A 27,576-nucleotide genomic window follows, 5' to 3' on the forward strand; every position below is an offset into this window, starting at 1 on the left:
GTTGACCTTTATGGTTTTGAGTGAAATGTTTTAACAGCTATTGATTAATTTTATAACGTTGCTGATCCCTTAAATTTTCCCCTACCTACCGGCAAAAATATGACATTCCCATTGGTCATTGGCTTATTTCTTCATTTATTATTTGTCAAACCTGACTCTGACTGGCAACCCACATTATTAACTGAGGTCAAATTCGCTACAAGCTGTACTTTGGGTTACGCGTTATGTTTCATGTAACTACATGCATCAACAGCTATATAGGCACTGACTGCCAATGCTAACACTGCCAAAATGCCACTTAAGAAATGGAGTATGGCTGCTGGTTGGCCAACATGAAGTGCTTACACAATATCACGCCTAGCTTTCAGTAAAAACATAAAATACAGCACAGAAGGAACGCATGTTTATAGCTCCGATGTGGAAAACAACACAATCTATCAAGTCTAGTTCAGCCAGCTGTCACCCCAGCTGCACATTACACTTTTTTGGGGGGCTGACTTCCCCTATTTGTGATGTCACAACTCATACTTGCACCCACACATCACATAATTTACATGGGAGAGGTACAGAGAAGTCTTCTTACAATACAGTTCATCAGTTTACTGTGTATAGTAGTCATGTGAAACGTACAAGAGGGGGGATACCCAACAGGAAAAAACATCTGGAATGAATGGGTACTATAAATTAATATTAAATTACAAGGTCTTCAGAAGGTCCTGTTTTGGTTTTCGTGATGACATTCTATTTTCATATGGTGCCAACACTGTGTGACAATCTGTCTGGTAACTGTCTCTGTAAACATTCCTGTCTTTCATTAACATCAGGACAAAACTGACATGCAGACATCAACATAAACAGGAACTGGAATTTTCTCCCAAACCTAACATCAGAAAGCAGAAATGTACATTAGTACTTGTTGCTTCATGATCAGATATTGTGACAGTGAGGAAATTAAAGATTTCATCACTATAGGTCTGCCATGTTTTATGTACATGTTCCTCTTACATGCATATACTATATTAAACTGCTATTTCAAGAGGCAAAATGCAATCCCTTCTCCGTCTCTCCTCACAGGGAGAACGAGGCTTGGAGGGGCCACGGGGGCCCAGAGGACAGCCAGGCGCCGGTATCAAAGGAGACAAGGTACAGTAGGGTACAGAGAGGCTGTAAATAAGACGGCTGGCTACACAGCTTTCACACAGGCAAGAAAATAAAGCCAGAGTCCTGTTGCGAAGAAGGCCACGAGTTGGCAGAGTCACCGATGAATGTATTCAGCTCGGTGTTATATAGGAGGTCACAGTCTACAGATGATGAATCAAGGTTAAAGCTTGGATAGTGTAGGAGGAGAGAGGCTTCAGGGTTTTGGGCTGATGAATGTGGGAAAGTTAGCTCTTCACTAACACAGTCAGACAACATAAAGGTATTAAGTAGGTATATAGTAAGTTTACTTTTCAGAATGTGTTTGCATATTTTTTCAGCCATCTGGCAATCTTTTAGTTCACAGGCAAGGATGTGAAACTCTGAGTTGATTAAAAATGTGTTTTAATTCCTTTTATGTCACTAGTCTATGACATCCACTGTTAAGAATGAATGATACCCCCCCCCCCCCCCAAAAAAAACACTAAAGCAAAACATAAATATTTTTTACATATTGTGCTGACAGTTTTACTGAAGCCTTGTGGTGTTGTTCATCACAGATAATTGTAATGTTTTCATGTGGTAATGACAAACCAGTGCCTGTGGGGCACTACTGTACTCATGCAATGCAATAAACACAATATTTTTATTACAGAACCAAATGTTGGGTGCTTTCCACTTGTAATAAACCGTGAAATGTAAAGGAAGACATTTCAGTGCAATGCATACTATTATTTACATGTTGTTGTCATTAAACTACATTCTTATTTGAATCCATAGGGGGAGTTTGGCCCCCAAGGTCTTCAGGGGCATATTGGCCTCCCAGGAATGGGCATACAGGGTGAGAAGGCAAGTACCTTATCAAGAAAAATACTTCTGCTGTGGTATATTCTGCCATGAAATGACAGTTTTGCATGTTATTTCTTAATTCCTGAACCTTTTACATTTAAAAAAAGAAAAGCAAGACCCTTTCCTCCTTTCCTCTTCATTTGAAAGAAACTGCAACACCCTCTCCCAACATGTCAAAAATGAACACAGTGTTTAATTGGTACAACTTTCATCCATTCCTTGCTAAACGGGGCAAAACATCAAATTGCACCATCATATAATCTGGTATACGCCTCTCTAAACCTAATTATCTAAATGTCAAAATACACACAATAGAAATGAAATTGGAAAATGATCATTTTTGAACGCCCTACAAATGGCAGCTATTCCATCCACTCTCTATTAGATGGTGATATTGGTCTGTCGGTTTACCACTTTGATCTACAGTAGACTGAAACATCTCAACTATTAGATGGACTGCCATGATGTTTTATACAGTGATGGTGTTTTATGAGTGTTTTTTGTCCGATACTTACCTGCTAAACTAATGACATTCACATCGACATAATTAGAAAATGTAAGATGGTGAACACGGTAAGCATTGTACTGCTTTCTTTGCTGGCCTGGCCGTTATTCTTGAGTTACCAATAAATAAATAAAATATTTAATTTCCCTTTTGGGATTATTAAAGTACTATATCTATCTGTCTATCCAAATGGTAATAGCTGCCACTGAATGAAGGAACTTAGAAGAATCACCATCTACAGTATGATTTACAGGCTTAAGCATCTTAATATTTTTGCCACAATAGTATTACAAAGATGAACTAAATCAGATGATATAGCCTATGTATATGGTCTGTTACACTCCGTCATAGTCCATCTTAATTAAACCAACATGATGCACACATAAAATAAACGTACAAGTTTTGGAACAACAGCTGAAGACTCGGATGATTTTGTTTCCTACAGACAGCTCAGCCAAAGATCACTCTGCTTTTATCAAAACGCAGTTAATTACTGTCAGAAAATGGTGATGATCCACTGCTCACAACATATGGAAAAAAGGGAGCTCACATCCCTCCCTCAATCCCCCTGATAATACACGCACAGTCCCTTAACCATGCTAATTCTAATTTGTGTGACATTCCAGTAGACTTCTCTTGTTACTTCTTGCATTGATCCTTACAGGGCGTGGAAGGACCAAGGGGTCCACCAGGGGGAAGAGGCCAACCAGGAGAAGGTTTACCTGGATCCAAGGTTTGTATGGCAAATGCATTCACAATGCTAAGTTTGATGATGATGCAGTTTAGTGCCATAAAGAGCCACTAACAATAGGGCAATAATAAGAATTTTGTTTTATCTCACAGGGAGACCAAGGGTTACCAGGCGAGGTTGGTGCCCCAGGAGAAAGAGGTGCTGGAGACCCTGGAGCTAAGGTGGGTCACACCCCTGTAGTGAAAACCACATAAGCATATATCATATATATATATATATAACATATATCATTTGTATTCTTACATTGCTTAAAGTCTCATAAACTGATATATATATATATATCTGTCCTCAGGGTGAGCCAGGATCACCAGGATTGTCCGGTTTGCCAGGCCTGCCAGGAGAGGATGGAGCCCCTGGGCAGAAGGTAGTTTGCTTCAATATAAAGCCTCCATTAGTAATCATTTCAGTCGTATATTATGAGTGTATGCATATTTATGTGTTCATGTTTTCAGGGTGAGCTAGGACCTGTAGGTGTAAGGGGGCCAGAGGGAATACCTGGTATTGGCACCCAGGGTGAAAAGGTAAAACAAAGTGACATTTTCCCTGGTCACTGTTTTGTATATGTTGCACTAAGACTTTGCTTAACTCTGTGTATTATAAGTAATGCCACAGCTATAAGATTAGCACATAACTGTATTCCCAATGTGACTTTTTAAGGGTGACCAAGGCCAAAGGGGAATCAGAGGCTTGACTGGTCCACCTGGCATTGCTGGACCCTCGGGACCAAAGGTGAGGTTACCTGTTCATGGTCTTCTGGAAGTGTATTTAATTGCATACATGGCAAAGAATGATGAGAAAAGATCAATTACAAGTCAATGATTTTAACCTCTTGCATTCAAATCTTTAGGGAGAACCAGGGGCGCAGGGCAGGGGGGGCTCACCTGGTCCACCAGGCCGATTCGTTGTCGGACCCAAGGTAACTACTGGTAGCATTAGAAGTGGAGGCCTGTTATGTTCCCTGCATATGGTCATAGAATGTGAAAGTGATTTTGATCAAAGGCTGTTAAGTATTTCCAGATTTTCTTGATTGTCATAGATACACAACTGTTCCGTGCACACACTATGGAATTGATGCAATTCGTATTTAATGACACTGGTGACAGTGTTTTTACTTGTTTCACATTAATGTAATATCAGCAGTGGTGAAAGAAGTATTCAGATTCTTTACTTAACTCAAAGACCCATCCATTACAAATTACAAATGAACTTAAGCTATCAAAAGTTCTTCTTGTCATTGTTATATTGTCATTATTGTCACACGTTACTATGGATTCATAACAATGCATTACCATTTAGGCTGTATTTTGGCATTGTTGCAATCTAAATTAAATTGTGAGGAGCTCTCACTGTGGTCAAAAGCAATTACAAGTGATATGTTAAAATGATAAAACATAGTCAACACTAATGGAGAGTCATAAAGTCAGTGAACTGACCCAGTAACCACAGTTATCACACACCAGTATCAGAGATAAGACATGGTTACTTACATTAGCTTGCATTAGCCACCATAAGCTACTGATCACAGCAGACTAATAAGGCTGTAGCAGCAAAACGTGTACTGATTGAAGCAATGGCATGTTTTATTATGAATTCAGCTTTTAATGTGATTTAATTGTATTTATATTTCAACAAAGACAACATTATGAGGCTTTTACTTCCTCTAATATTTCAGTTCATATTAAACTTACATGGTGGATATTTTAAGATAACTATTTCTATTTAATTAAACTATTACCATTACCCCACTTTTGCATGGGGGCTCCATTGCATCATATTTCAGAAGCTCATTAAAGTAAGTAGTGCAGTAGAGTAAAAACTACAATATTTGTGGTCTATACTATGTTAGGGGCTTTACTTGCAGTACTGTGTTGTGGACATGTACTGTTAATGAACCTAAACTGTCTTCTAGGGTGATCCTGGCCCAAGTGGTCCTCCTGGTCCAATTGGGGAGACTGGCTACGGGCTTCCAGGTCCAAAGGTGACGCTCAGTATAAACCTCTTCTCTAAAAAAACAATTATGTGTATAATCCTGCCTGATCTCTGCCTGTAGACACAAACTGGAAGTTTTAAATCAGCAAGTGCAAGCTTGTTGTCACAGCTGAACAGTCTATGTTTGGAAAATCAATTATGAAATGAGCGTAATGAGAGGCAGATCTGGCAGCACACGAGCACGCTGATCTCTTTCATCATGAAGACCGTTTCCCCGGCATCCAGCGAGAACAGAGGAGATGTCAGAAAATGGGAAGAGAAATACAAATCTGCATCCTGTCACGCTTGTCTTTGCTCCAACATTTGTTCAGATTTTCAGCTAATAAAACATTACAGCATGTCTTCACATTTTCTTTTAAATGCATTGCACATTACTAACAATATATAGGAGCACGCAAAGGAGCAGAAAGCACATGTGTCCAGTTACATCCACATTCCACTGGAGTCTCCTTTGAAAATGTATCTGTAAATCATGTTGTATCCATTGTGTGAGTGAATTATTGACTGATATGTATCTGTGTGGTGAAGGGTGACCGAGGAGATTCAGGCTCTGCAGGTCCACTCGGTCCCAAAGGAGACGGCTACCCTGGCCCCACGGTGAGGAACTGATTAAGACACCGACATGCTCATCTAACCACCCATAAATCTGTACATTCATACCTACCATATATACATTTACGTCAAGTCCTCCATCTGTCTGTCTTTTGTCTTCCTAATTATACCCATAAGTTCTATCCATCCATCCATCCATCCATCCATCCATCCATCAGTAAGACATTTATAACCAAAAGTTGCTAGCCCTTTTATATCTCACAAAACAGTGCGCAAAGGTGACACAGCAGGGATCACTACAGATGATTTAGTGGTACATGTAGTCACTGAAGAAGAGATTTATTCAGTGTAGTATCTTTGAAAACGTATTCTACCTCCATGTCATGTTTCATTTAGGGCCCTCCAGGTCTGCCCGGACTTCCAGGAGAACCCGGCCAAGAAGGATTGGGCATCCCAGGACCAAAGGTGAGATATTGCATCTGTCAGGTAGAAAAAGTAACGCATGTCAGGTGAGTGAATGTTGGCGGTACATGAGAAAAGATGGTAAAATCAAAGAGTTCCAGTTTGTTTGTTTACACACCAATGTACTTAAATGTGTGAGTTCATTTTGCATTCTTTTCCTCAAAAATATTGACATTGGTTATGTATTTAGTCTAACGCCAAGTCTTTCTCATATTTGCATATTTTAATCGTTATTGATAAGCCCATCAATAATTCATGTTGCATGTGTTTTCAAGCATTTCTCCTTATTCTAACAACAGTGAAGCAATGTGAATTATGGTTTAATGTGCTTTCCAACATACATTACTGTATGATTGTAGCATGGAATAGATCATTATGTAAAGCATTAATGTTCAGGGTTGAGAAATGTCAAGCTCAACTCAGCAGGAAGATGGGAGCAACCACACTAACTGTCCCCCAAGGGTGACTCATAGCTAACAGGTGGAGGTAGGGGTGGAGGTGAAGAGTTGTGTAGCAGCAAGCAACAGCATATCTAATTGACTTACAATTGATATTAATGTCTAAAGTTTGGTACCTTGAATAAAAACTTTATTCCTAATAATGAACAGAAGCGTTATATTAATGAGGAAAAGACTTGCAGACTCTGTTTTAATGAGAATTAGTTAGAGTTTGACAGCATTATTTAATGTTTTCTTAAACGCACCAATGATTGAATATTCAATAATGAACCTATACTGTGCAGTGTTGTGAAATTAGGTAATTCATTACTGCTTGATGTATTACCTAATTTGATACAGATGTTTCCATTGTGTTTGCTGTGTGACATTTTGAGACCAATTAGGCATTTTGTGTTTCCCAAAATGAAAATCTGCTACGAAAATTGAGACAAAGGAGCAGTAAAATACTGTTAGATCAATTTCAAAGCTTGAATCTGCATTAGAGATTAGTGAAAGTATCTCCCCAGTGAAAGATTTGGTCATTTGTTTTAAGGAAGTTAATTAAAGGAAATGAGGTTTTTCTCTGAGCGGGAGTTAATTTGTTTGATGGATTGTAAATTGCTCTGTTGCAAGTGTTCATATATCTTCGCTTTCCATCTTTCCAGGGGGATGTTGGTTTCCGAGGGTTACCTGGTTTACCTGGACCTCCAGGAGAAGGTCTCCATGGACCTCCGGTAATTGATAACATTCTTTTTTTAAGACTTTAGATAACTCCCACACTAAAACGGCTCTGATTTTTATCTTGAATACCTTAAGCCATTTTTCATTTACACTTCTAAACTCGTGAAAAAACAGGTTTTGTGTCGAGTTTCTGCAAACATGAGTCAAGGACAGCATTATAATGTGTTGTGTTAACTTATGCAGGAGGCCTTTTTTTTTTTTAAATTTGATATAGAACCAGATGGTTGTGAATGAGTCATTTTCTCTGAAGAATTGCATCTTAGCTGCATTCAGAGAGTTCCATGTTTAAAAAAAAAAGTGCTTCATCTTGTGTGTGAATGTGCCCGCCACAGGGGTCTTATATTCAAAGGCTGCCAGTTCATTTGTTCGGGGTATTTATCACGATTTTCCCCACAGCACTCTGACACATTTGTGTAGAGTGTGACACATCGGTGCAGAGTGTGAATCTCCACAGACATATGTGTCTGATGAGAAGCACTTGGCCTAACAGGCCCGACTGAAGCGACACCCAGCACCCATATGTTCTCAAATATCACATCCGGATTCCCTGCAGGCTTCAGACCAGCGTTTGTGCAGGTCCGAGCACTGTCACAGCCTTGCAGCGGTAGGCAAGATTTAATTGAGGGCTCAACTAAAGCTGTCAAATGAGGGAAAATGAGAGAGCAGATCATGTTGGCATACTTCAGCCTTTATCAATGTTGAGGAAATGGTGGTGTCATAAATTACTCAGTATTCTAAAACAGGGATAATCTGAACCAAAAAACACCAGATTGATTCATAGTATGTTTCACATTCATTTTACATCTGTTCACAAAAGGGAAATTATTGATTACACATGGCCGATCTGTCTGGATGGAACCGTGACAACGTCTTTGATTGTATTTTTGGACGATTTAAAAATTCTTCTCACAGTTTGAACTCAGATCACACAGAATAAATAATAAAGTTTAATCCCTAATGTGCAGAGTTTTATGCCAATGGATTGTGACCAGAGATACAGCACACTTCACAGTTTAAAATAAATAAAACAATGATAAAAAGCATTTGAATAAATATTTAAAAGACAAGCAAGAACTGCCAGAAGAATAAGAGCAAATCGGAGCGAAGGAGCATGAATAAAATACATTTGAGAATAAAAAGGTCTTGAGATAAGATTTAAAACACTCATCAGAGTTTCCTGGCCTCTTCTCCAGAGGAAAACTGTTTCATAACGTGAAACCAGGACAGCAAAAACACGGTCTTGGACTTTGATCAAGACACAATCGGTTGTGCTGATAACCTGAGAGGCCTAGTACACCTACTGTGGTTGTAATCATACAACAGCTTCTTGGTTTAAACAAGAATACAATGTATCATACACAAACAATGAATGATTTGTTGTAGCCAATGTAAAGATAAGAACAGCAGTAGTTTGGCAATGAAACTGAAAATAACAGGAGTTAACATGAAACAATACTTATGTTGAAATGTGCCAGTGGTTGGGAGAAGTTCATTAATCACGTTAAATGCTGTTTTGACTTATGATTATGCCCTGCAGCAAGTATCTAGCTGCACCCTCTGAAAGGTGACATCATTCTCTAATCCTGATCTTAATGTACTTTTAAAATGTCCTCACCCAAGCAGATAGCAGACACTCTGCTCTTTAATCAGGCCATATATCCACACTGTATCTGCTTAGGTTAAACTACACTGGCTGGCCCTGCCGGCTTAAAAGGCAGTTTCTCAATAGGTGATGTTTATGTTTCCATTCTGGCATCCAAAACCTTTTCACACCTTTTTCTGATGTAACATAGCTTTAAACTGTTCTGGAAACCCAAGCAAACAGCAGATACTGAACCGTGTATCTGCCTAGGTTAAATTACAGTGTCTAGCCCACCTGACCTGATCAGCAATTTCACATGAATGCCATGGGCCGCTCAGTTGTCCCACTACCATCAATGTTTACCTAGTTCCAATAGTCCTACAAGTAGCCACTAATAACCTACTGCTGAGAGTTCAGTTGGGAGTCAGAGATGAACCCTGTGAACAGCTTTCAGTTAAAATCCAGGAAAGAAAGTGCTGATGTACAATTTCTAAGTTCTGATTTCGGGAAAAAGGACAGGACTTTAGTTCGGTGGTGATATACAATGTTCTCCTTGAGTTCCCCAAATTTCACAAATGCATAAAGTTGGATATCATCAGGATAGTAATGGTAACAAGGGTTAGGGTTAGGGTTAGGGTTATGGATGAGATGCTATCATTAATTAAGCTGGTCTTGTATTAAGCAACCTCCATGTTAAAACAGGATGGTGAGGTGCTATCACTGATGCCATTGACTGTATGGTCACTGCGTTTTTCTTATAGAAAGTCTAATAATATAACACAATACATGTTTTAGTACAACCAAGGAAAGAGGATAGGAGACATTTCTTATGCTAAGGTTGTAAGAAGTTGATAAGATGCTTTTACTCAAAATCCTAAAAGACAGATAGATTGCCTACCTGATAAATGCAAGTCCTGTTTTTTTAAGATAGGTTTGAACAGAGGCAAATAGTGACTTGGGACACGCCCAGAGAAAAAGGAATTATTCACAATTGAGAGAAAGGGATGGTCAATGGTGTCTAATACTTTCTTTGAGGAATTTAGATGGTAACTTGATTAAGAGTATATGAAATTTTTAAAATTTTATATAGTTCATTCTAAGCTGAGGCTTTCTGTATCCTCTGTACTTCAGGGTAACCCCGGGCGACCAGGCCCACTGGGGCCAACAGGGCCTCCAGGACAAGGAGTTCAAGGGCCTAAGGTAGGCTATGATTTATGGTCTTACTTTTTTAAATACATATTTTAATTAAGGTATCTGCATACACTCTGAGATGTCTACTGCCCTGCACATGGAAAACAGTATATTCATGTGTTTGATTCAGGGTGAACAGGGGGCACAGGGTGTGACAGGACCAAGGGGGCAACCAGGAGAAGGCTTCCCTGGAGCTAAAGTGAGTCACCATGATATCTTGAACTTTTGAATACAGGGTTGGGTGCACGTCTTATGCTGCATTTTGCTCTGATCGCTAAACTTTTGTCGTGCAATGTGTGCCAGGGCGACCGTGGCGCAGGAGGGGAGAGGGGACTGAAGGGAATCAAAGGAGATTTGGGAGACCCTGGATCCTCGGGCCAACCTGTGAGTCACACTTAAGATACTTTTATAGGCTAAGTTGTGTACAACAGGAACAGGTTTTGAAAATGGCACAGTTATGCTCTAGTCATTGTTCTCATGTTTACTTTCTTTTTCATATATTCTTATCTTAGGGTCGACCCGGTGTTAAAGGTGAAGCAGGCCTCACTGTGAGTCTTCTCGCTTTTTGATACATTTTTCATCAGATACTACTCTTATTAATTTATGTGCTCACACTGTTGGTGTATTCATTACAGAGAGAAGACATCATTCGGATGATCAAAGAGATTTGTGGTGAAGTATCTTTTGATCCTTGAAATATTCATTCCATTATTGACTTAGGTCAACAAATGATATGAGAAGATTTAGTTTCTGAATCTATGAGCCACTGTCCCTTCTTATCTGTAAATCATTAGATCAGATTCCATAGACTGAACCTTGTCAAACTGACATTTCAGCCATGATCTGATATACTGATGTGATCTGATTCTAGGATGTGGGATCAAATGTAAGGAGAGGCCTATGGAGCTGGTGTTTGTCATTGACAGTTCAGAGAGTGTGGGCCCAGAAAACTACGAGATTATCAAGGACTTTGTCAATGCATTAGTTGACCGGGTCACTGTGGGCCGCAACGCCACCAGAATTGGTCTGGTGCTTTACAGCCTGGAGGTGAAGCTGGTGTTCAACCTGGCCCGCTACGTGAACAAAGAAGACATCAAACAGGCCATTAGGAACATCCCATACATGGGAGAGGGCACCTACACAGGTACAGCCATCCGCAAAGCTACCCAGGAAGCCTTCTACAGCTCCCGTGTGGGAGTCAGCAAAGTGGCCATCGTGATCACTGACGGGCAGACGGACAAACGAGAGCCGGTAAAGCTGGATTTAGCCGTACGGGAAGCTCATGCTGCCAATATTGAGATGTTTGCTCTGGGCATCGTGAATACTTCAGACCCAACACAGGCTGAGTTCCGCAGAGAGCTGAATCTCATCGCCTCCGACCCAGATACTGAGCACATGTTCCTCATTGATGACTTCAACACCCTGCCAGGTAAGACTAAGTTTCTTAATCTATGAGCACATTTTATCCTACTTTTGGGGACCTTACATATACCTCATACATTTCCTGGACCCTAGCCTTAACCTCTGTTTGCCTAAACCTAACCCTTATCCTAACTTTAACCAATGACCCCAAAATCAGTGTTTTCAAACCTTGGACATGGCTTTTGTCCCCAATTTGGTCAGTTGGTCTTTAGCCTGAGGTTTGCCACCAAAAGTAGCCTATGACTACAGTAACAGCAAATGCAGTTCAGAATTGCTAAAGATGTTCAGGTAGATAAGGAACATGGAACAGACAGCACTATCACTAACGTGTATATATATATATACCGGTACATTTAAATGACCATTTTCCAGAGTATAACCTTTCATTTCTAATCATTATAGTTGGAAAATGAAAGTTCAGGGGAGGGAAAATTGATTCAGATAGTTTATATATGACAGTAAACACTTATTTTTATAATCATTATCATTTCCTGGTAATGATGTTATCAGCAGGGAGTCATTGAAAACTCTCTCTTGCCAATGTGTTCAAATAGAATACTAACTAATATCCAAGCCTTGCAATTCAACCAGGAAACCAGATGATATACATTGGAAAATATTCAGCAATAACTTAAAAACCCCCCCACACATTTATGTAGAGACATTTCATTCAAAACCACAATTATCAACGTCATGGTGTGGTTAGAAGACAAGTCAAAGGGTCATGATATTCATCAGCGGGCATGAAAATCTGTACAAAATTTCATGGCAATTCATCCAATAGTTGTTGGGATATTTCAGTCTGGACCAAAGTGGTGGACAATCTAACGAGGTCAGCATCTCACAGTGGGTGTTTGGGCAGTCTTTCGAGACAGTGCAGTAAGGGTCAAATCGTATCTCACTTCTGCTTTCTGTCTCTTGGTCTCAGCTTTGGAATCCAAGTTGGTCAGCCAGTTCTGTGAGGACGAGAATGGAGCCCTGATTTATAACAAAGTAACTAACGGCTACGGATACAATGGCTACGGTGGCAACGGCAACAGGAATGGCTACAATGGGCACAATACCATCGGAACTGGCACCAACAATCATGGCCATGGAGGCCGGGGGGACAACAACCCAGGACATGTATGAGAGCAAATTCACATTTACATAATATTAAACATATATGGGTCACTGACATTTTTTCTGTGTCCATGTGGTTTAGTCAAATTTAAAAGGGTTAAAATGTGCAATTAAACATATGAATAACTTGCACACATTCTTTTTTTGTGGACTCAGCATAAAATTTCTGCTTTTAATCCATTTTGAGAAAAAATATTGGAGGATTATGGCAAAAAAGTGGTGTAACCATAAAAACTGTAATTCAACTTGCTTAGAAACACCAAATTCTCAATAAAACACCATATCAACTAGTTTGGCATAATGTTACATTATAACTTTTTATATTAAATAAAGGTAATGGAATACAATTGTTCTAAATATTACATTTAATCTGGAGAATCATGGAGATCAGGAACCATTTCAGTTATTTTTAAATGAAGTAATTATTAGTATAAGTCCACTTAAACACACTGTAGATGAATAAAATATTTAATATTTATCATTCGTTTGTGGTTACACCATTTGACATTTTCAGGAGTGTTCAGTCTTACTTTTGTTAAAAAATGGTGCAAATGTCATTTCAAATGACATAAAACCAACAAAAACACAAACACATACAATACAAAATGTACATTTTAACAACCCTCATGCTGCTTTTAAGGCATTTTTTAATTGCTCATCTTGCCAACCTGTATTTGTCACTGACCCATATACATGCAGACTAATAGAGTAAATTCACTGGTTGCTGGTTTTGTCACCATTAGGGAGGAAGGAACCCAGGGACTGGGACAGAGCGTGGGGACACATTCAATCGCAACACTCCAGATGTCCCATCCAGCGGCGGAGGCTCTACCTCATCCAGTGGCGGAGGCTCTACCTCATCCAGTGGCGGAGGCTCTACCTCATCCAGTGGCGGAGGCTCTACCTCATCTTCGACAAATTCTACATATTATGTACCTGCACCACGGCCAGCTCTTCCCAAAGGTAGAGAACATCTATCCCACTCCTAAACTTTAATATTTACTATATTTTTCTCCAGAAGAAATGATATGTAATAGCCAGAACATGATGGAACTTGGCAGCTATGTTCCTACATGTTCATTCAGAAAAAACAGAGCTTTGATGGTAATTACAGAGAAACCCTATCAACAAAAGCAAATATAAGTGACTCATATTTTTTGTACATGATGCATGCAACAGAAATAAAATAAAGCAGAAAATGTATTTTCTATTATAACTGAAGTAACAGTTTTACCTTTTTATCCTTTGAAAGACTGAATTTTATTACAGCACTCACATGAAGCTGTGTAATGTTTTCAAAAATCTTCAACATTACCTAAATGCATCCTTCATCAAAATCGTATTGTCTGAGACACATTTGTCCTTATCTAATGAATGTCTTTTTTTAAAGCTAGATTTATGAAGCAGGAATGTTCTGTCAGGTTTGGACCAGCATACTATTAGTAACTATTAATAGTCATTAATAGTATCATTTTAAACACTATGAGAATCAAAACACACATTCCTTTGATATGTGTTACAATCCTATGAAGGCAAATGTATAGTAAGTGTGAAGGAAACTGTCAAATTACATTACAGCAAACATGTATTAATACCTGCCAGGTGGCCATGAGGTAAGTTTGAGAGGAATGTTAGTGTGTAATGTAGCCAGGTGACACACCTGCAAATTAATCTCTCACCTTAGGCTGTAAGTCCCAGAAAAGAAAGAATCATAAAAGTATAAGAAAGACACTGCAATTTCCATGTAGCGATATATTTGATAGATTGATGCAAGAGAATTGTTATTGTAAGGGTAAAACGTTCTATAATATGATTTTCATTTGTATTGGGTTGTATTGTCTGTATGACATCATTAGTCAGGAAATGAGGGGAATGAGAGCTGGGGAATGACAGGTCCCAGCTGGATGTGAATCAGGCACATTGTGGTTCATGATCTGCACTGTAACCTGTAAGCCACCTGAACACCTATACTATACACACTGCATACTGTGGTGTTTCTAACTTCTTTTCCCAGCAGAAACTATTTTCCAAAGTCACAATTTCTATGCTATTCTGTGGTGTTCCTCTATAGACTCATACAAAAATAATCCCTGTCAATCATCATGTATGACCATGTGTGGTGGTGTATTTATCTACAGATAGTCTGCTCTCTGCCTGTGTTTTCTTATTATTCTGTTGTGTTCGGGACATTACTGAGCGTCAACCTTTGGGCAGTGGGTGTGTAGCCCCCAGCCGATGATGGTACGCAGCAGGATGTGAGGTCAGGACTCAGAGTGTAGCGACCAGGTTGCATCACTGTCTCTCTCTCCTCTGCTCTCTGTCTCTGTGTCATGAATGTATAAAGAGCAGCAGGCCTGTGTGTCTGTTTGACTGAGGACGTACAGAGAGCAGAGAGGCCATAGTGGACAGGATGAAGCTCTCCATTTACACAAAATCCACCAATGTGGAACCTTCCTGCAGGGTTGCGCAGAGCTGTGGGCGTCTTTTTATTTGTGCTTTAGAACCTAACAAACAGAATATAACGTTTTATTTATCTGATTCACAGCTATGTTCTCGCCAGCACCACCCACTCACTCATTCATTCACTCTCTAGCTCACTTGACTACTGCTGCTCTCTCTCTCTCTCTCTCTCTCTCTCTCTCTCTCTCTCTCTCTCTCTCTCTCTCTCTCTCTCTTTCTCTTTCTCTTTCTCTCAGCTCGATCTGGTGTTGATGAGCTGGGTGGAGGGGCCAACTTTAAATGCTGTGTTTACAAACACCAACTGACAAATCCTGCATAGTGCACCTTTAATTTCATACTATAATCCGAGTTGTGTTTCATATCACTGCAGCATTACACTGTAAAACAACATAAAAAAGTACTTCTGTTCATGGATTATCGAAATCATGAACGGGAGCCTAAAACTGTGAGCAGGAACAGCAATTCAGTGAATGGAAACCAGAATTTAAAAACCCGATCAATGACAGTTACATCCAGTGCTCCAGTCATTTAATCATTTAAGCTTGAACAGATTTGCATTCTCTGATCATTTCTTTGCTCCATTGGAGATCGTTTGCCTTTGCTTTCAGCTCTCATTTTTGATTTTGTTTTACATTTCCTCGTGTCTGAGTCTGTTTTGACATGGTGGCAGGTTTGGTGCCCACAGGCCACAGAGCAAAACACTAAAACAACAATGCCACGGTTCAATGGAGCCATAAAAATCAATGTACTGTCCCTAACTGCCAACAACAAACAAAAACAGGCTATTTACAACTCTCCATCTGACGAGGAGCTGCCACCTCAGTAGCATTGCTAACATTGTAACCTGAAGAACTTTGATGTTTTAGCTTGAAAGTTAAAATCAAACGAGCTGTATCGGATCTATTGTGATAAAACTTGATAAAGTCAGAGTCTAGTGTGTTTAGAGGGATACAACATGGAGCAATGTGAGGCGGTGATGGCCTGACTCTGAGGTTATGATAAGTGCTCTATGATTGACAGGCTCAGGAATGAGGTCATGTCAATGAGGAGCAGGGAGGCCAATTATTTTCTATGCAGTGTGGATGATTTGATGGAATCTGCTCCTTCCTGAGAGCCTGTTAAAGAAACAGATGTTTCCTCAGAAGTCACTGCTTTCAGGTGTGATTAGGTGGGCAGGGCATCAAAGGAAGGGAGATGACGAATCATTTTTCATGACCCCCCCCCCCCTCTCCATGCAGAAACCGTGCCCTTGGACCCTCGCTGCAACTTGATTCTGGATCAGGGAACATGTCGGGACTATAACATCCGCTGGTACTACGACAAACAGGCCAACGCCTGTGCTCAGTTCTGGTACGGAGGCTGTAACGGCAACCAGAACCGCTTCGATACGGAGGATGAGTGCAAGAGGACGTGTGTGATGGCCTGACCTTCTGGTACGCTCTCATGATTTATCCCGACAATATTCATATCATTCACATCTCACCTGTCAACTTGCAATTTTTTTTGGGGAAGTTTCCTCAACTGAAACGAGGCTGTAACAATGTTATTGCTTCCAAATGCTTCAGAGTATTGACTTTCTCATATGTTTTCTTTTTACAGGAGGCTGAGTGAAGGCATCTGCCATACATCTGCTGTAGATACTTCAAGGAGGGGCAGCTAATATCAGCAACTTTCCACAGGGTTATGTCAAGTTTGTGCATAATTCTCAGGCATTTACACTGTCAGGATTTGCTTTGGGTAGAAACGGTTTAATTTCACTCCCCAACTTTGTGCCCTCTCCTCTAGCACTTATTGTAACATTATCCTCCTCTAATTGCAGTGAAAGAGAACTTCATATATACCTCTTTATTTTATATCAGTATCTAAAGCTGGAGATACTCCATCGCTCCTACTCAGGAATACAGATGAGCACTCCCACAGTGTGTCTCCAGTTCTTCTGAGACTCCCACACCCATGGGACATGATCATTTTTTTCATACACAGTCTGTGAGCGCTGCAATGATTGTAAAAAAATATTAACTCTTTGCTCAAAATTAACTGTAGCGATTCATTTCTTAGCTCACACAGTCACTGTAGGGTATGTTGGTATATATGCATAATCACAAGAGCCAATAACAGGCAGCAGACATTAAGCCTTTCATCACCTATATCAATAAAATATAGTTTGTTCTTTTTTATAAATAAAATGACTGGATGCTCTGTAACATAATTATTTTGTGCATTTGAATGTGTTTTTTTTTTTGTTTGTTTTTGTTTTTTTAGATTTTCTGAATGAAATGTGATGTTTGGTGTTTACATTGTTTCACATCTCTGTCTCCACTAACTCTATCTACATTTAGTTAAGCAGTAATGCTGCCACACTGATGGACAGACACACATATACACACACACTGCCCTCTACTGGGTGACACATGCCGATGTCACAGAGGTTGGTGTTTCAGTATAAGATCCTTTAAGAGCAGAATTTTACTTACTTTTCATTTTACTATGTGATTATGTCACCCAGCTGTACTGACTGTATACTTCATACTGTACTGATTATTCCATGGTCAACATTTGATGTCATTTTTTAATAAATCTGATCTAAACTAATACAATATGTGCGAAGGAGTCAGAATTATGTTAAGGGACTGTATAAAAAGTGCACACATATTTTCGGTCCATTAGCCATTTGACAGTCAACTGAAGTGTAACATTGACACTAAAAGCCTCATTTATACTGAAACTTGGAACTCAGTTCAGACCACAAGATTCACAACCAGGCAGGTTGAAACTTGCAACTACTTGCAATGCCCCGGTCTGCAAAACCTGCCAGTTTACACCAAGGCAACCAGACAAGATGGTGTATCCATAGCAACTAATCTCTGTCTGATTTTCTGGCCTTTTTTTTTTGTAGCTGGATATAATTTCTAACGTATTAAAATATGAATGAAGATGGCCATTGTGAGTTACTTGCTACAGTTGCACTTCTATTATTGATAAAATGCGAACACATATAAAAATTTAAAAACAAAACAGGATTGAGGCTCTTTACCCTCAGTCCAAAACCATTTTGATCAGCCGAAAGTTTGCTGACTTGACCAGCTGACTTTGCTACAAGTTGATTGACTGTTCAAACAGGTTATGCGCTTTACGATCTAAAACCAACCACTGGTGAATTAAACAAGCTGAGTCGTAAAGGACACCATCAGCTGGTTTCAGTCAAATTCAAATGAATATTTGGTAGAAGTGACACATCATTTGTCATAAAAATAAAATGGCATTTGCTAATTTCACTTCTCTAGTGTTGATGGTCTACATTGTAAAAATTAAGGATATTAGATGTTGAAGTATGTCTTGAATTATTTGTTTTGCCTCTTTTAGTTATTAATTTTTAAGATTTTTGGGGAAGTGGGGAGGTGTTGCAGTCTTTTTTTTCTAGTCAAGGGTGGGTCCAAAGAAAATATTAATGATACTGGTGAGAGCCTAGCTTTAAAAAAACCAAAAAAAACCAAACAAACCCTGAAACATGCGGTTTATCACCCCTCCCTGCCCCACTCATTTGAATCCAGTCCCTAAAATCTTACAGACATTGATACATAACTATTATATTTGTGTTTTTAGAGCTTAAATCTGCCACGGCTTTATGGAAGTGGCACAGCTTTCATACGCAGAATCCGTTCTCCCCCTTCTGCTTAAATTACATGCCAGACACTCCTCGACAAGTGGCATAGTCTGATCTATCTTTAGTGCTGCCCACGAGAGAAATGTTACCTAACTCTACACACTCCTTACACTCTATCAAGCCACAGAAAGAAGACGTAACAATGTAGGATACTATGGATTCAGTCACATCAGTAATAATAATGACAATAAAAATAAAGTTTATTTATACAGCACTCTTCATATCTAAGTTAAGTGCTTTGTGTGGTTGAACCAGGATTAAAGTATTTCAGTAAAAGCAGTAAAATCAGGGAATTAAGATAATACAAAATTGAAATGGAATAAAATCTCTAACAATAAAGATCAAAATAGTAAAATAAAAGACGAGCAGTAATATTAAAACAGGTAAGCTGGTGTGCTAGAATAAAAGGCTTTTTAATAAGATATGTCTTGAACCAGCAGAGCCTTGCCTGAGGATCTCAGGCCGTGTTCTGGCTCATATAAGGGAGCAACAATTTAGCAATGTAGCTGGAAGCGGAACCTTTAAGTTCTTTAAATGTGATCAGTGAAATCTTAGAATCAATTCTGAAACTGTAACCAGTGAAAAAAAAGGCTAAAATGGGGCTGATGTGACGTTGTCCTTGTCTTTGTCAAAATCTGAGCAGCTGTGTTTTGCACCAGCTGAAGGTGTGAGATGATTTTTGCCTTAATTCTGAATACTATGAATTATTGTAATCCAACCAAGATGTTCAAATGAATGGTAACTGTCAGATATCACAAACAGCTGCAGGTTGGATATTTGAAGCCAGATGTTTCTGTTAAATAAGGATGGACATTGATGGACAGATGGCCTCCTTTAATTGCCAGTTTTAATGTTTTGCTGTAGAATACATTTCTGTGAGCCAATTGACACCATTTATGTTTAAAAAGAAAGATTGAAAGGGCAGAGAAAAAATGTTTCCAGCCCTGAAATTATCTGAGTGACTGAAATGTGCTTTAAATGGTTCATTAGCAACATCACACACACACACACACACACACACACACACACAAGCAGCTGATCCTACCACTTGGACAATAATATACCCAGCAGGGAGAATGATTGGTGGACAGAACAGCGTGTGTGTGTGGCTCTCACCTGTTTCTGCACAGCTGTTGCACCAAAACTTTTCTGCTCCATTTTAAGCACAAAGTTTCTTTGTTAAATTTCACTGAAATAATATACTGCTGTGATGAGACTCATACTAAGATATATTTATATACTAATGAGATTCTGTATTGGCCTTGGCGGTTACTTTAATGAAAGGAAAAAACATTGTAGTGCTAAAATAAAAGTATAAAAATAACTATGAACTCTTATAATAACCAACCAACCAACAAAGATATTACAGAAATAGCTTATATTGTCTCAATAACTAAAGGGATTAGTAAATGTATCAATCAGTCATCAGTTGATCAGCATGAGAATAATTATTTTTCAAGCAGAAATGAATATGTACTGGTTCCAGCTTCCCAACTGTGAGAATTTACTGTTTTTGGTTTCTTTCTTTTATTGAAATCTGATCATATTTCTTCATATATGATTATAAGTTTAATATTTTCTGGTTTTTGGACTGTTGAAAACTTTAAAGATGTCATTTTGGGCTCAGACAATTTGATGGCCTTTTTATTAATGTAAAGAAATTGGTGTATATGTAAGCATAAGGCCAAATTAGTACATTTAATTTGGCTATAATAGACTAGAATAATAAATGAAATGGAAATGGAAATCAGATATAAATAAAAAGATGATCTGTCTAAAGCTAAAAGAATACATATATAGTTGACAGGAACTGCTGTAAATACCCTCCCAGTAATACGTTCAGCTTGAGGAGAGCTATTTGGGGGCTTTGACAGCATTGTCTCCACTGTTAGACGGCCATATGACACTTTGGGAGCTGAATCATGATGGCATATCCTCAGCCTGAGCAGCCAGTTGCTTCTTTCAGTCTGTGACAGCAGCTGCTTGAACCAGGGCCTGTGCTGTGCTGGTCTGTGATTTGGCCCAGTCAGATTCCACTGGGGCTGAAGCAGGCAGGGGGTAGAGGGAGCTATATTTAGAGTGGGGCAGGATTAAATTGCAGGGTCTTCACACCGGGAACCTTTTCTCTACTCTGCCTTTTCCAGCCAGGACCGACTGCCAAAAGGACCTGTGGCCACCGTCTCCTTCCTCTCTTCTTGGATCCCCTTGTTCACCCGCCGTTTCCCCTCCTGACTCGCCATGGACCCCAATGCTATTAAGGAGGAGCTGCGCCTGTTTCAGAGCACCCTGCTCCAGGATGGACTGAAGGAGCTCTTGAATGAGAACAAATTTGTGGACTGCACCCTGAAGGTGGGCGACCGCAGCTTCCCCTGCCATCGGCTGATCATGGCCGCCTGCAGCCCGTACTTCAGGGACATCTTCTTCACAGAGGATGGGAAGGAGGTGGAGAACACAAAGGAGGTGGTCCTGGAGGACGTCAACCCCTCCATCCTGGATATGATCATCCAGTACCTCTACTCGGCCGAAATTGATCTCACCGATGACAATGTACAGGATATAATTGCAGTGGCGAACAGATTCCAGATCCCTTCTGTCTTCACTGTCTGCGTCAACTACCTTCAGAAGAAGCTTACCCTGGGCAACTGCCTGGCCATTTTCAGGTTGGGTCTCATGATCAGCTGTCCCAGGCTCGCTGTGGCTGCACGCAACTACGTTGCCGACCGATTTGAGTTCCTCTACAAGGACGAGGAGTTCCTCAAGCTCGCGGCCCATGAACTGTTCGCCGTCATCGGAGGAGACTCGCTGAATGTGGAGAAGGAGGAGCTGGTGTTTGAGGCAGTCATGGCCTGGGTCCGCCATGAGAAGGAGAGTCGCATCAAGGTCTTGAAAGATGCTTTTAACTGCATCCGCTTCCGCCTGCTGCCGGAGAAGTACTTCAAAGAGAAAGTAGAGACCGATGACATCATCAAGGCCGACCCGGAGCTCCAAAAGACAATCCAGACCATCAGGGACGCCTTCAAGGGGAAACTTCCAGAGATACCCAAGAAGAAAGAAGGAACAGAGGGGGCAGGGGAGGAAGGAGGTGAGGAGGAGGAGAGTCCTTTCCCCGGCTTCCTGAATGACAACCGTAGACACGGCATGTATGCACGTGACTTTATCCTCATGATCAATGACACGGCGGCAGTGGCATATGATGTCAATGAAAATGAGTGCTTCCTGGCGGCCATGTCGGATCAGGTGCCACGTAACCACGTCAGCCTGGTGTCACAGAAGAACAAGCTCTACATCATTGGGGGACTGTTTATGGATGAGGAAAACAAGAGCATGCCACTGCAATGTTACTTCTATTTAGTAAGTCATTTCACACACCATCTCTTTAACTACGAAATGCTGCATAAAATGCTGCTTAAAGAAATGTTGGACATTTTGGGAAATATTTCTTGCTGAGAGTTAGACGAGAGGATTGATACCACTCAGCAAGACAGTGAGTTAAAATATGTCAAACTATTTCTTCATCAAAAACAGCATTTGCAGTTTAAATGTTTGCAATTATTTGGGAAAGTAATGCCTTCATTTGTCATTTCAATACATTAAAGGTGCAGTGTGTAGAATTTAATGGCATATAGTGGAACTGACTTGGCAGAAATTGAATGAAATATTCTTTAGTATGTTATTATCAGTGTATAATCACCAAAAATAAGAATTATTGTGTTTTTGTTACTTTAAAATGAGCCATTTATATTTACATAGGGGGCGTGAGAATGGACAATCCAAACACAGACTAAAAAATGGGCCATTTGGGTTTAGCTGCCATCGTGGGTTCTCCTACATGCTTGGAAAGGGGGTATTTAGTTGGTTGCAATCTACAACCTCACCACTAGATGTCACTAAATCCCACACACTGGTCCTTTAATGGCAATCGTACCACATAGAAACTAGAGAAAAATGGGACACACATTACATTTTTCATAAACATTTAAATGACAATTTTTCTAAAATCTTGCCAGTAAAATCTCCAATCAATCAATAGATAATGTTTCCCATGTTGCCCATCAAAGCTTGAAGTAACACAGACAGTGAATGAAAGTGATGAAGGCTTTGAATAACTATATTTTACAGCATAATCAATACAACCATTCACTCTCTTCTTCATGTGGAGGTAAAGACAAAGAGCTAATGGGTGCTAAGAGGGTGCGTTCTCTGCTCTGCTTAGTGTTTTAATGTTCAATACTCCCCTAACCATTTATCTTTTTATGTACACAGTTGGATCCACTCTCTTCTGAATGGCTCGCCCTGCCGCCCATGCCTTCCCCGAGATGTCTCTTCAACATCGGAGAGTGTGAGAACGTGCTGTTCGCTGTGGCTGGAAAGGACCTCCAGACCAATGAGTCCCTGGATACTGTCATGAGCTATGATACTGAGTTAGTGATTTTATTTATGTCATAGCTCACCCCTACCCCTCTCTTTCTTTGCTGTCTCACACCTCTTATAAACTTTTCAGGTGATAATTAACCTCAGGAAATTAAAAAATTGCTTCCTTTTGAAAAAGAATATGTGATGTTAAAGTATAATTAGTAATGTTTTAATGTGATCTCACTTTCTAAATATGCTCTGGTTGTTTCTTGAAGCTGTTTCTCTGCATTTACTGAGATGTAGTTATCAGACATTCAGCTAGATTTGGATTTCCTTCACAATTTAAGTATTTATAAAAGTCCTGAGCAGGACAACAGCAACAAATTCAAGGAAGTACATTTGAAAATAACACCAAGGGGGTCAAGTTTAGAACTACAGTATCTCTTCTATGTTCATTATTCAGGAAGATGAAGTGGAGTGAGACCAAAAAGCTTCCTCTAAAGATCCATGGACACGCTGTAGTCTCCCACAAAGGACTGGTCTACTGCATTGGAGGAAAGACAGATGACAAGTGAGTAAATGGGTGTGTGTGCATGTGTGTGTGAAAGAGAGAGAGACACTGTGAGTGACCTTACGCTGTGAGCTGCAGCTGTTTGTGGTCTATCATTCTGCCAGACAGCAGTGCTACACGTCACAAGCAACAATTTCACTACTACAGTCCAAGAGTCTCATTTATAAACCAGAAACCAAACCAAAAGTGTGCCGAAAATGCGCCAAAACATAATCAGATTTCTATCTTTGTGCACGCACCAATGCACATATTTCCCCCTTCATAAATCACAATCAACTTCAACATGTGCATACTTGTCTGAATCTCATATCCCACCCATACACTCCCATAATTAACCATATATGGTCAATGCAAAAACCTTTGTGAATATTGATGTACATGTTGTTCCCGTGGAGAAAAGCTGCAGTATTAAAAACAGAGGAAAGCATGAGAGGCTGCAGCAGCTGTTAATGCAGTCAATCCAACAAATGAAGCAAAAAAAGTGGAAGGACATAGAGGTGGATGCCAAGAACTGGATCTGTCTGTAGACACATGCATGACTGATGAGATCACACACACTCAATATTTAAAATACATTAAACACATATTTACTCCAATAATTCAGCATACAGCTGTTTGTCACCTCACCTGTGCACCCTCATCGCCTAGAGTCTGTATCAACTGTGTTAATTAGAGAGTGTGTGTGTTAAGTTGTATTCAATGCAGCAATTTTACAGACAAAAACTAAAATTGTACTTGATGTATATGCACTATTCTGCACTTCTTTAAAACTATTGATGTAATCTTGGATTTCTGCAATGATGATAAGTGCTTCAGTTAGTTAACGTGGTTGTATGGGGTGTAAAGTTTTATAGCTGGTAGAGGGTTAGGGTTAGGATTAGGGTTAGGGTCCTCACATTTAGCTCAGTTGTCTTTCATTGGAGACAGGAATTCATGTAAAACTACATGTTATATATAATTGTTAAAAATGTGTTTCAAAAATATGAATATAGATGTTAAATGCTAATGCTAAATGCTAATCTGAATGTTAAATCTAAAAAAATATAAATGTGAGGAAAGTGAGATTAATATTCAAAATACATCAGCTATAAAACTCTAAGAGAATTTTTATTTTTTGGTACCCCATGTGGTGAGGTAAAAAAAAAGAAGGAAAAAAAGACTCAGTGCATTCATGCTTAATATCTGGGAAAATCAAGCCAGACTCTTTTGAATCCTGCCCCCTGCTACATCCTCCAGCTGACCCAGTGCGAGCATACAGCCTGGCCCCGTCCTCTGCGCTTCAGGGCTGGGATTGTGATAGAGAGACAGCGCTTTGCGTTCAATTTTTCATGAACGGTTCAATAATACATTGCAGATGTAATCGGGCAAGATTTGGGTTGGCTAGTATCTTTTGAAATTAAGAGTGTCTTATGGGTTAGAGCTCACTTGGCACAAGCAGAGCACTACTGCTGTGAATGAGCTTCTGATTTGGGCTGCACGTGACCTAGAATAACCTGTAATATAAAGAGTATTATAATTTAAACTGACTTCATTACTTCTTTATAAATCAGATTTTAGTGATCTCACTAACCATTATTTAGAGTTTCTTTCTTCTGGCTAAATTAGGCCTTAATATAAAGATAGTGTAAGCTACATAGTGTAAGCTACACCTACTGGTGCAAAAAAAGTTTATGATGAAGTGGATCTATAATTAACGTTTGATATTAAGTGAAATGAAATGTGTAACAGGATTCATTATATATAATGTGTAAATGAACTGTAATAGTCTCCTTGCAATCATGCTTCCAGTGCTCCAGTGTTGGTACATTTAGTTTCAACCACTTTTTCACAGAATTCACTAAAAACGTGCAAAATCAGCTGTTAGACCAAAACATCTCAAATAAAGTGTACATGTTGCATTATTTGATATTCAGGCTATGCAATTTTAAATTATATCATCCTTATCTGCCATCAGTGTCTCCGGAAAGAATCATTTTTGGTGGATCTTTCTCTCAATCAATCTTTATTTGTATAGTGCCAAATCACAACAAAAGTCATCTCAAGGCACTTTACACACAGAGCAGGTCTAAACCTTACTCTTCAGGTTTCATTTTAAAGAGACCCAACATTCCCACATGAGCAGCACTTGGCGTCACACACTTTACTTATGCAAAGCAATCAGTATGCATGATTTTTCTTTTATCTTCTATTTATGTATTTCATTCCTTGTGTAACAATTACTCTTGAACAGATGAACCATACATTCATTAATATGGACACTACAAACAATCTTTTGATACAAACAATGCATTTTTTAAACTTCTCCACAGCAAAGCCCTCAACAAGGTGTTCGTGTACAACCACAAGCAAGCTGAATGGAGGGAGCTGGCAGCCATGAAGACACCCAGAGCCATGTTCGGAGCCATCGTCCACAACGGCAAGATCGTGGTGGCCGGCGGAGTTAACGAGGAAGGCCTCAGTGCTGCATGTGAAACCTTCGACCTGGCAACAAACAAGTATGATCACTTTGAGTTGGTGATTCGTGTGAAACATCTCATTTTCAACTACACTCAGCTTAGACATCATTAATCTCAACACATATGGAAGCCCAAAAGTGTTAAATATAAACATAAATTTAAACATCAAGAAAAGAAAAATACATTTGTGTAAAATTCTAAATGAAGGGAAATAAGAAATAATCAATACTCTTAATTTTGTAAGTTTTTTTTCAAATGAACCAAAGTGATACTAATATTATAATCAAACTAGTTCAACAAACAACAACAAAACATAAATGAATGTTTAATTATTAGCCCTTACAAGAACAACAAATAGCTCAAACAACAAGAACGACAACAACAACAAATACACGTTTTTATTGTTTTTATGAATTGTGTCATTTATATATTTGATGAATTTTACTCATGTGATTTACATTCTAATTATACATTTATGTAATATTGAACACTTTAGGCTTCCATACAAAAGACATCTAAAATGAGTGCTCCATCCTAAACGTTCCCTCATCATCTCCTCAGGTGGGAGCCCTTCACAGACTTCCCTCAGGAGAGGAGCTCTGTCAACTTGGTGAGCAACGGTGGCACCCTGTACGCTGTGGGCGGCTTCGCCATGATTCAGATGGAGAACAAGGAGGTGGCTCCCACAGAGGTCACCGACGTCTGGCAGTAAGTCATCTTGGCACTGAGATGTTCAGGGTTATCTTTGGTTATCTTTTGTTTCCCTAACATTTAACTCTCCCCTCACTCTTGTTAGGTATGAAGCTGATAAGAAGCAGTGGAGTGGCATGCTGAGGGAAATGCGTTACGCTGCCGGTTCCTCCTGTGTGTCCATGCGCCTCAACGCTGCCAGGATGCCTAAACTGTAGACAGAACCTTTTTCTTTCTTAACCCCACATAACAACACCTCATGACGACCCCTCCTCCCCCCTACACTCCTCCCCCCAGCGAGCTGCCTCTGAGGCGTCTCACACTCTGTACTCGGATTTCTGTGTGTCGAGTTGATCTTTGACATTAATTTTTCTCTGAACTCAGATGATTTTTATCTGTACTATAAACGCTCGGTTCTGCTGCCTCTTCAAAGACAGCACCGTCCCTGCAGTATTAGAAAGAAAAAAAAAAGAAGCCACGATTTAGATTGATCTATAAAGTTCTGTTTACATCATTTCTAGCTCGTCTTTTGTAAAATAAACATTTGTAAACTTCTTTTTCTTTTACTGATTCGTGTGATCTACAAAAAAAAAGTGACATCACAGAGAGCGTATCTGCATGTCGAGGGCAGCCGAGGGAGAA

General features: G+C 39.6%; 2 protein-coding genes across 2 annotated transcripts in view; both read left to right on the forward strand.

Moving 5' to 3' along the window:
* Window positions 1–17,007, forward strand: part of LOC128354319 (collagen alpha-1(XXVIII) chain-like) — a 33,531-nt gene extending 16,524 nt beyond the window's left edge. Inside the window, exons 15-36 of the mRNA XM_053314556.1 lie at window positions 1,075–1,143; window positions 1,918–1,986; window positions 3,156–3,224; window positions 3,335–3,403; window positions 3,535–3,606; window positions 3,695–3,763; window positions 3,900–3,971; window positions 4,090–4,158; window positions 5,152–5,220; window positions 5,760–5,828; window positions 6,180–6,248; window positions 7,348–7,416; window positions 10,137–10,205; window positions 10,327–10,395; window positions 10,500–10,580; window positions 10,709–10,744; window positions 10,832–10,868; window positions 11,068–11,625; window positions 12,547–12,743; window positions 13,484–13,703; window positions 16,439–16,633; window positions 16,800–17,007. Coding sequence (XP_053170531.1) covers window positions 1,075–1,143; window positions 1,918–1,986; window positions 3,156–3,224; window positions 3,335–3,403; window positions 3,535–3,606; window positions 3,695–3,763; window positions 3,900–3,971; window positions 4,090–4,158; window positions 5,152–5,220; window positions 5,760–5,828; window positions 6,180–6,248; window positions 7,348–7,416; window positions 10,137–10,205; window positions 10,327–10,395; window positions 10,500–10,580; window positions 10,709–10,744; window positions 10,832–10,868; window positions 11,068–11,625; window positions 12,547–12,743; window positions 13,484–13,703; window positions 16,439–16,626 — 2,289 coding nt within the window. The 3' untranslated portion in view covers window positions 16,627–16,633; window positions 16,800–17,007. The remainder of the gene's footprint in view (window positions 1–1,074; window positions 1,144–1,917; window positions 1,987–3,155; window positions 3,225–3,334; window positions 3,404–3,534; window positions 3,607–3,694; window positions 3,764–3,899; window positions 3,972–4,089; window positions 4,159–5,151; window positions 5,221–5,759; window positions 5,829–6,179; window positions 6,249–7,347; window positions 7,417–10,136; window positions 10,206–10,326; window positions 10,396–10,499; window positions 10,581–10,708; window positions 10,745–10,831; window positions 10,869–11,067; window positions 11,626–12,546; window positions 12,744–13,483; window positions 13,704–16,438; window positions 16,634–16,799) is intronic.
* Window positions 17,008–21,026: 4,019 nt separating this feature from the next.
* On the forward strand, window positions 21,027–27,198 carry LOC128354192 (kelch-like protein 41b). The gene is made up of 6 exons (XM_053314458.1): window positions 21,027–22,215; window positions 23,128–23,285; window positions 23,681–23,788; window positions 26,098–26,283; window positions 26,806–26,952; window positions 27,041–27,198. The coding sequence occupies exons 1-6, from the start codon at window positions 21,103–21,105 to the stop codon at window positions 27,150–27,152; spliced, it is 1,824 nt and encodes a 607-aa protein (XP_053170433.1). The 5' UTR covers window positions 21,027–21,102; the 3' UTR covers window positions 27,153–27,198.
* Window positions 27,199–27,576: the final 378 nt, after the last annotated feature.

This window comes from Scomber japonicus, chromosome 24 (assembly GCF_027409825.1).
Source record: "Scomber japonicus isolate fScoJap1 chromosome 24, fScoJap1.pri, whole genome shotgun sequence".
Taxonomy (NCBI): domain Eukaryota; kingdom Metazoa; phylum Chordata; class Actinopteri; order Scombriformes; family Scombridae; genus Scomber; species Scomber japonicus.

Excerpts from the sequence above, each read along its gene's own strand:
- LOC128354192 (XM_053314458.1), top strand. The coding sequence starts at position 21,103 with ATGGACCCCAATGCTATTAAGGAGGAGCTGCGCCTGTTTCAGAGCACC. Across the intron at positions 22,216-23,127 it reads TGCAATGTTACTTCTATTTA|TTGGATCCACTCTCTTCTGA; the intron begins GTAAGTCATTTC and ends TTATGTACACAG. Across the intron at positions 26,953-27,040 it reads GAGGTCACCGACGTCTGGCA|GTATGAAGCTGATAAGAAGC; the intron begins GTAAGTCATCTT and ends CACTCTTGTTAG.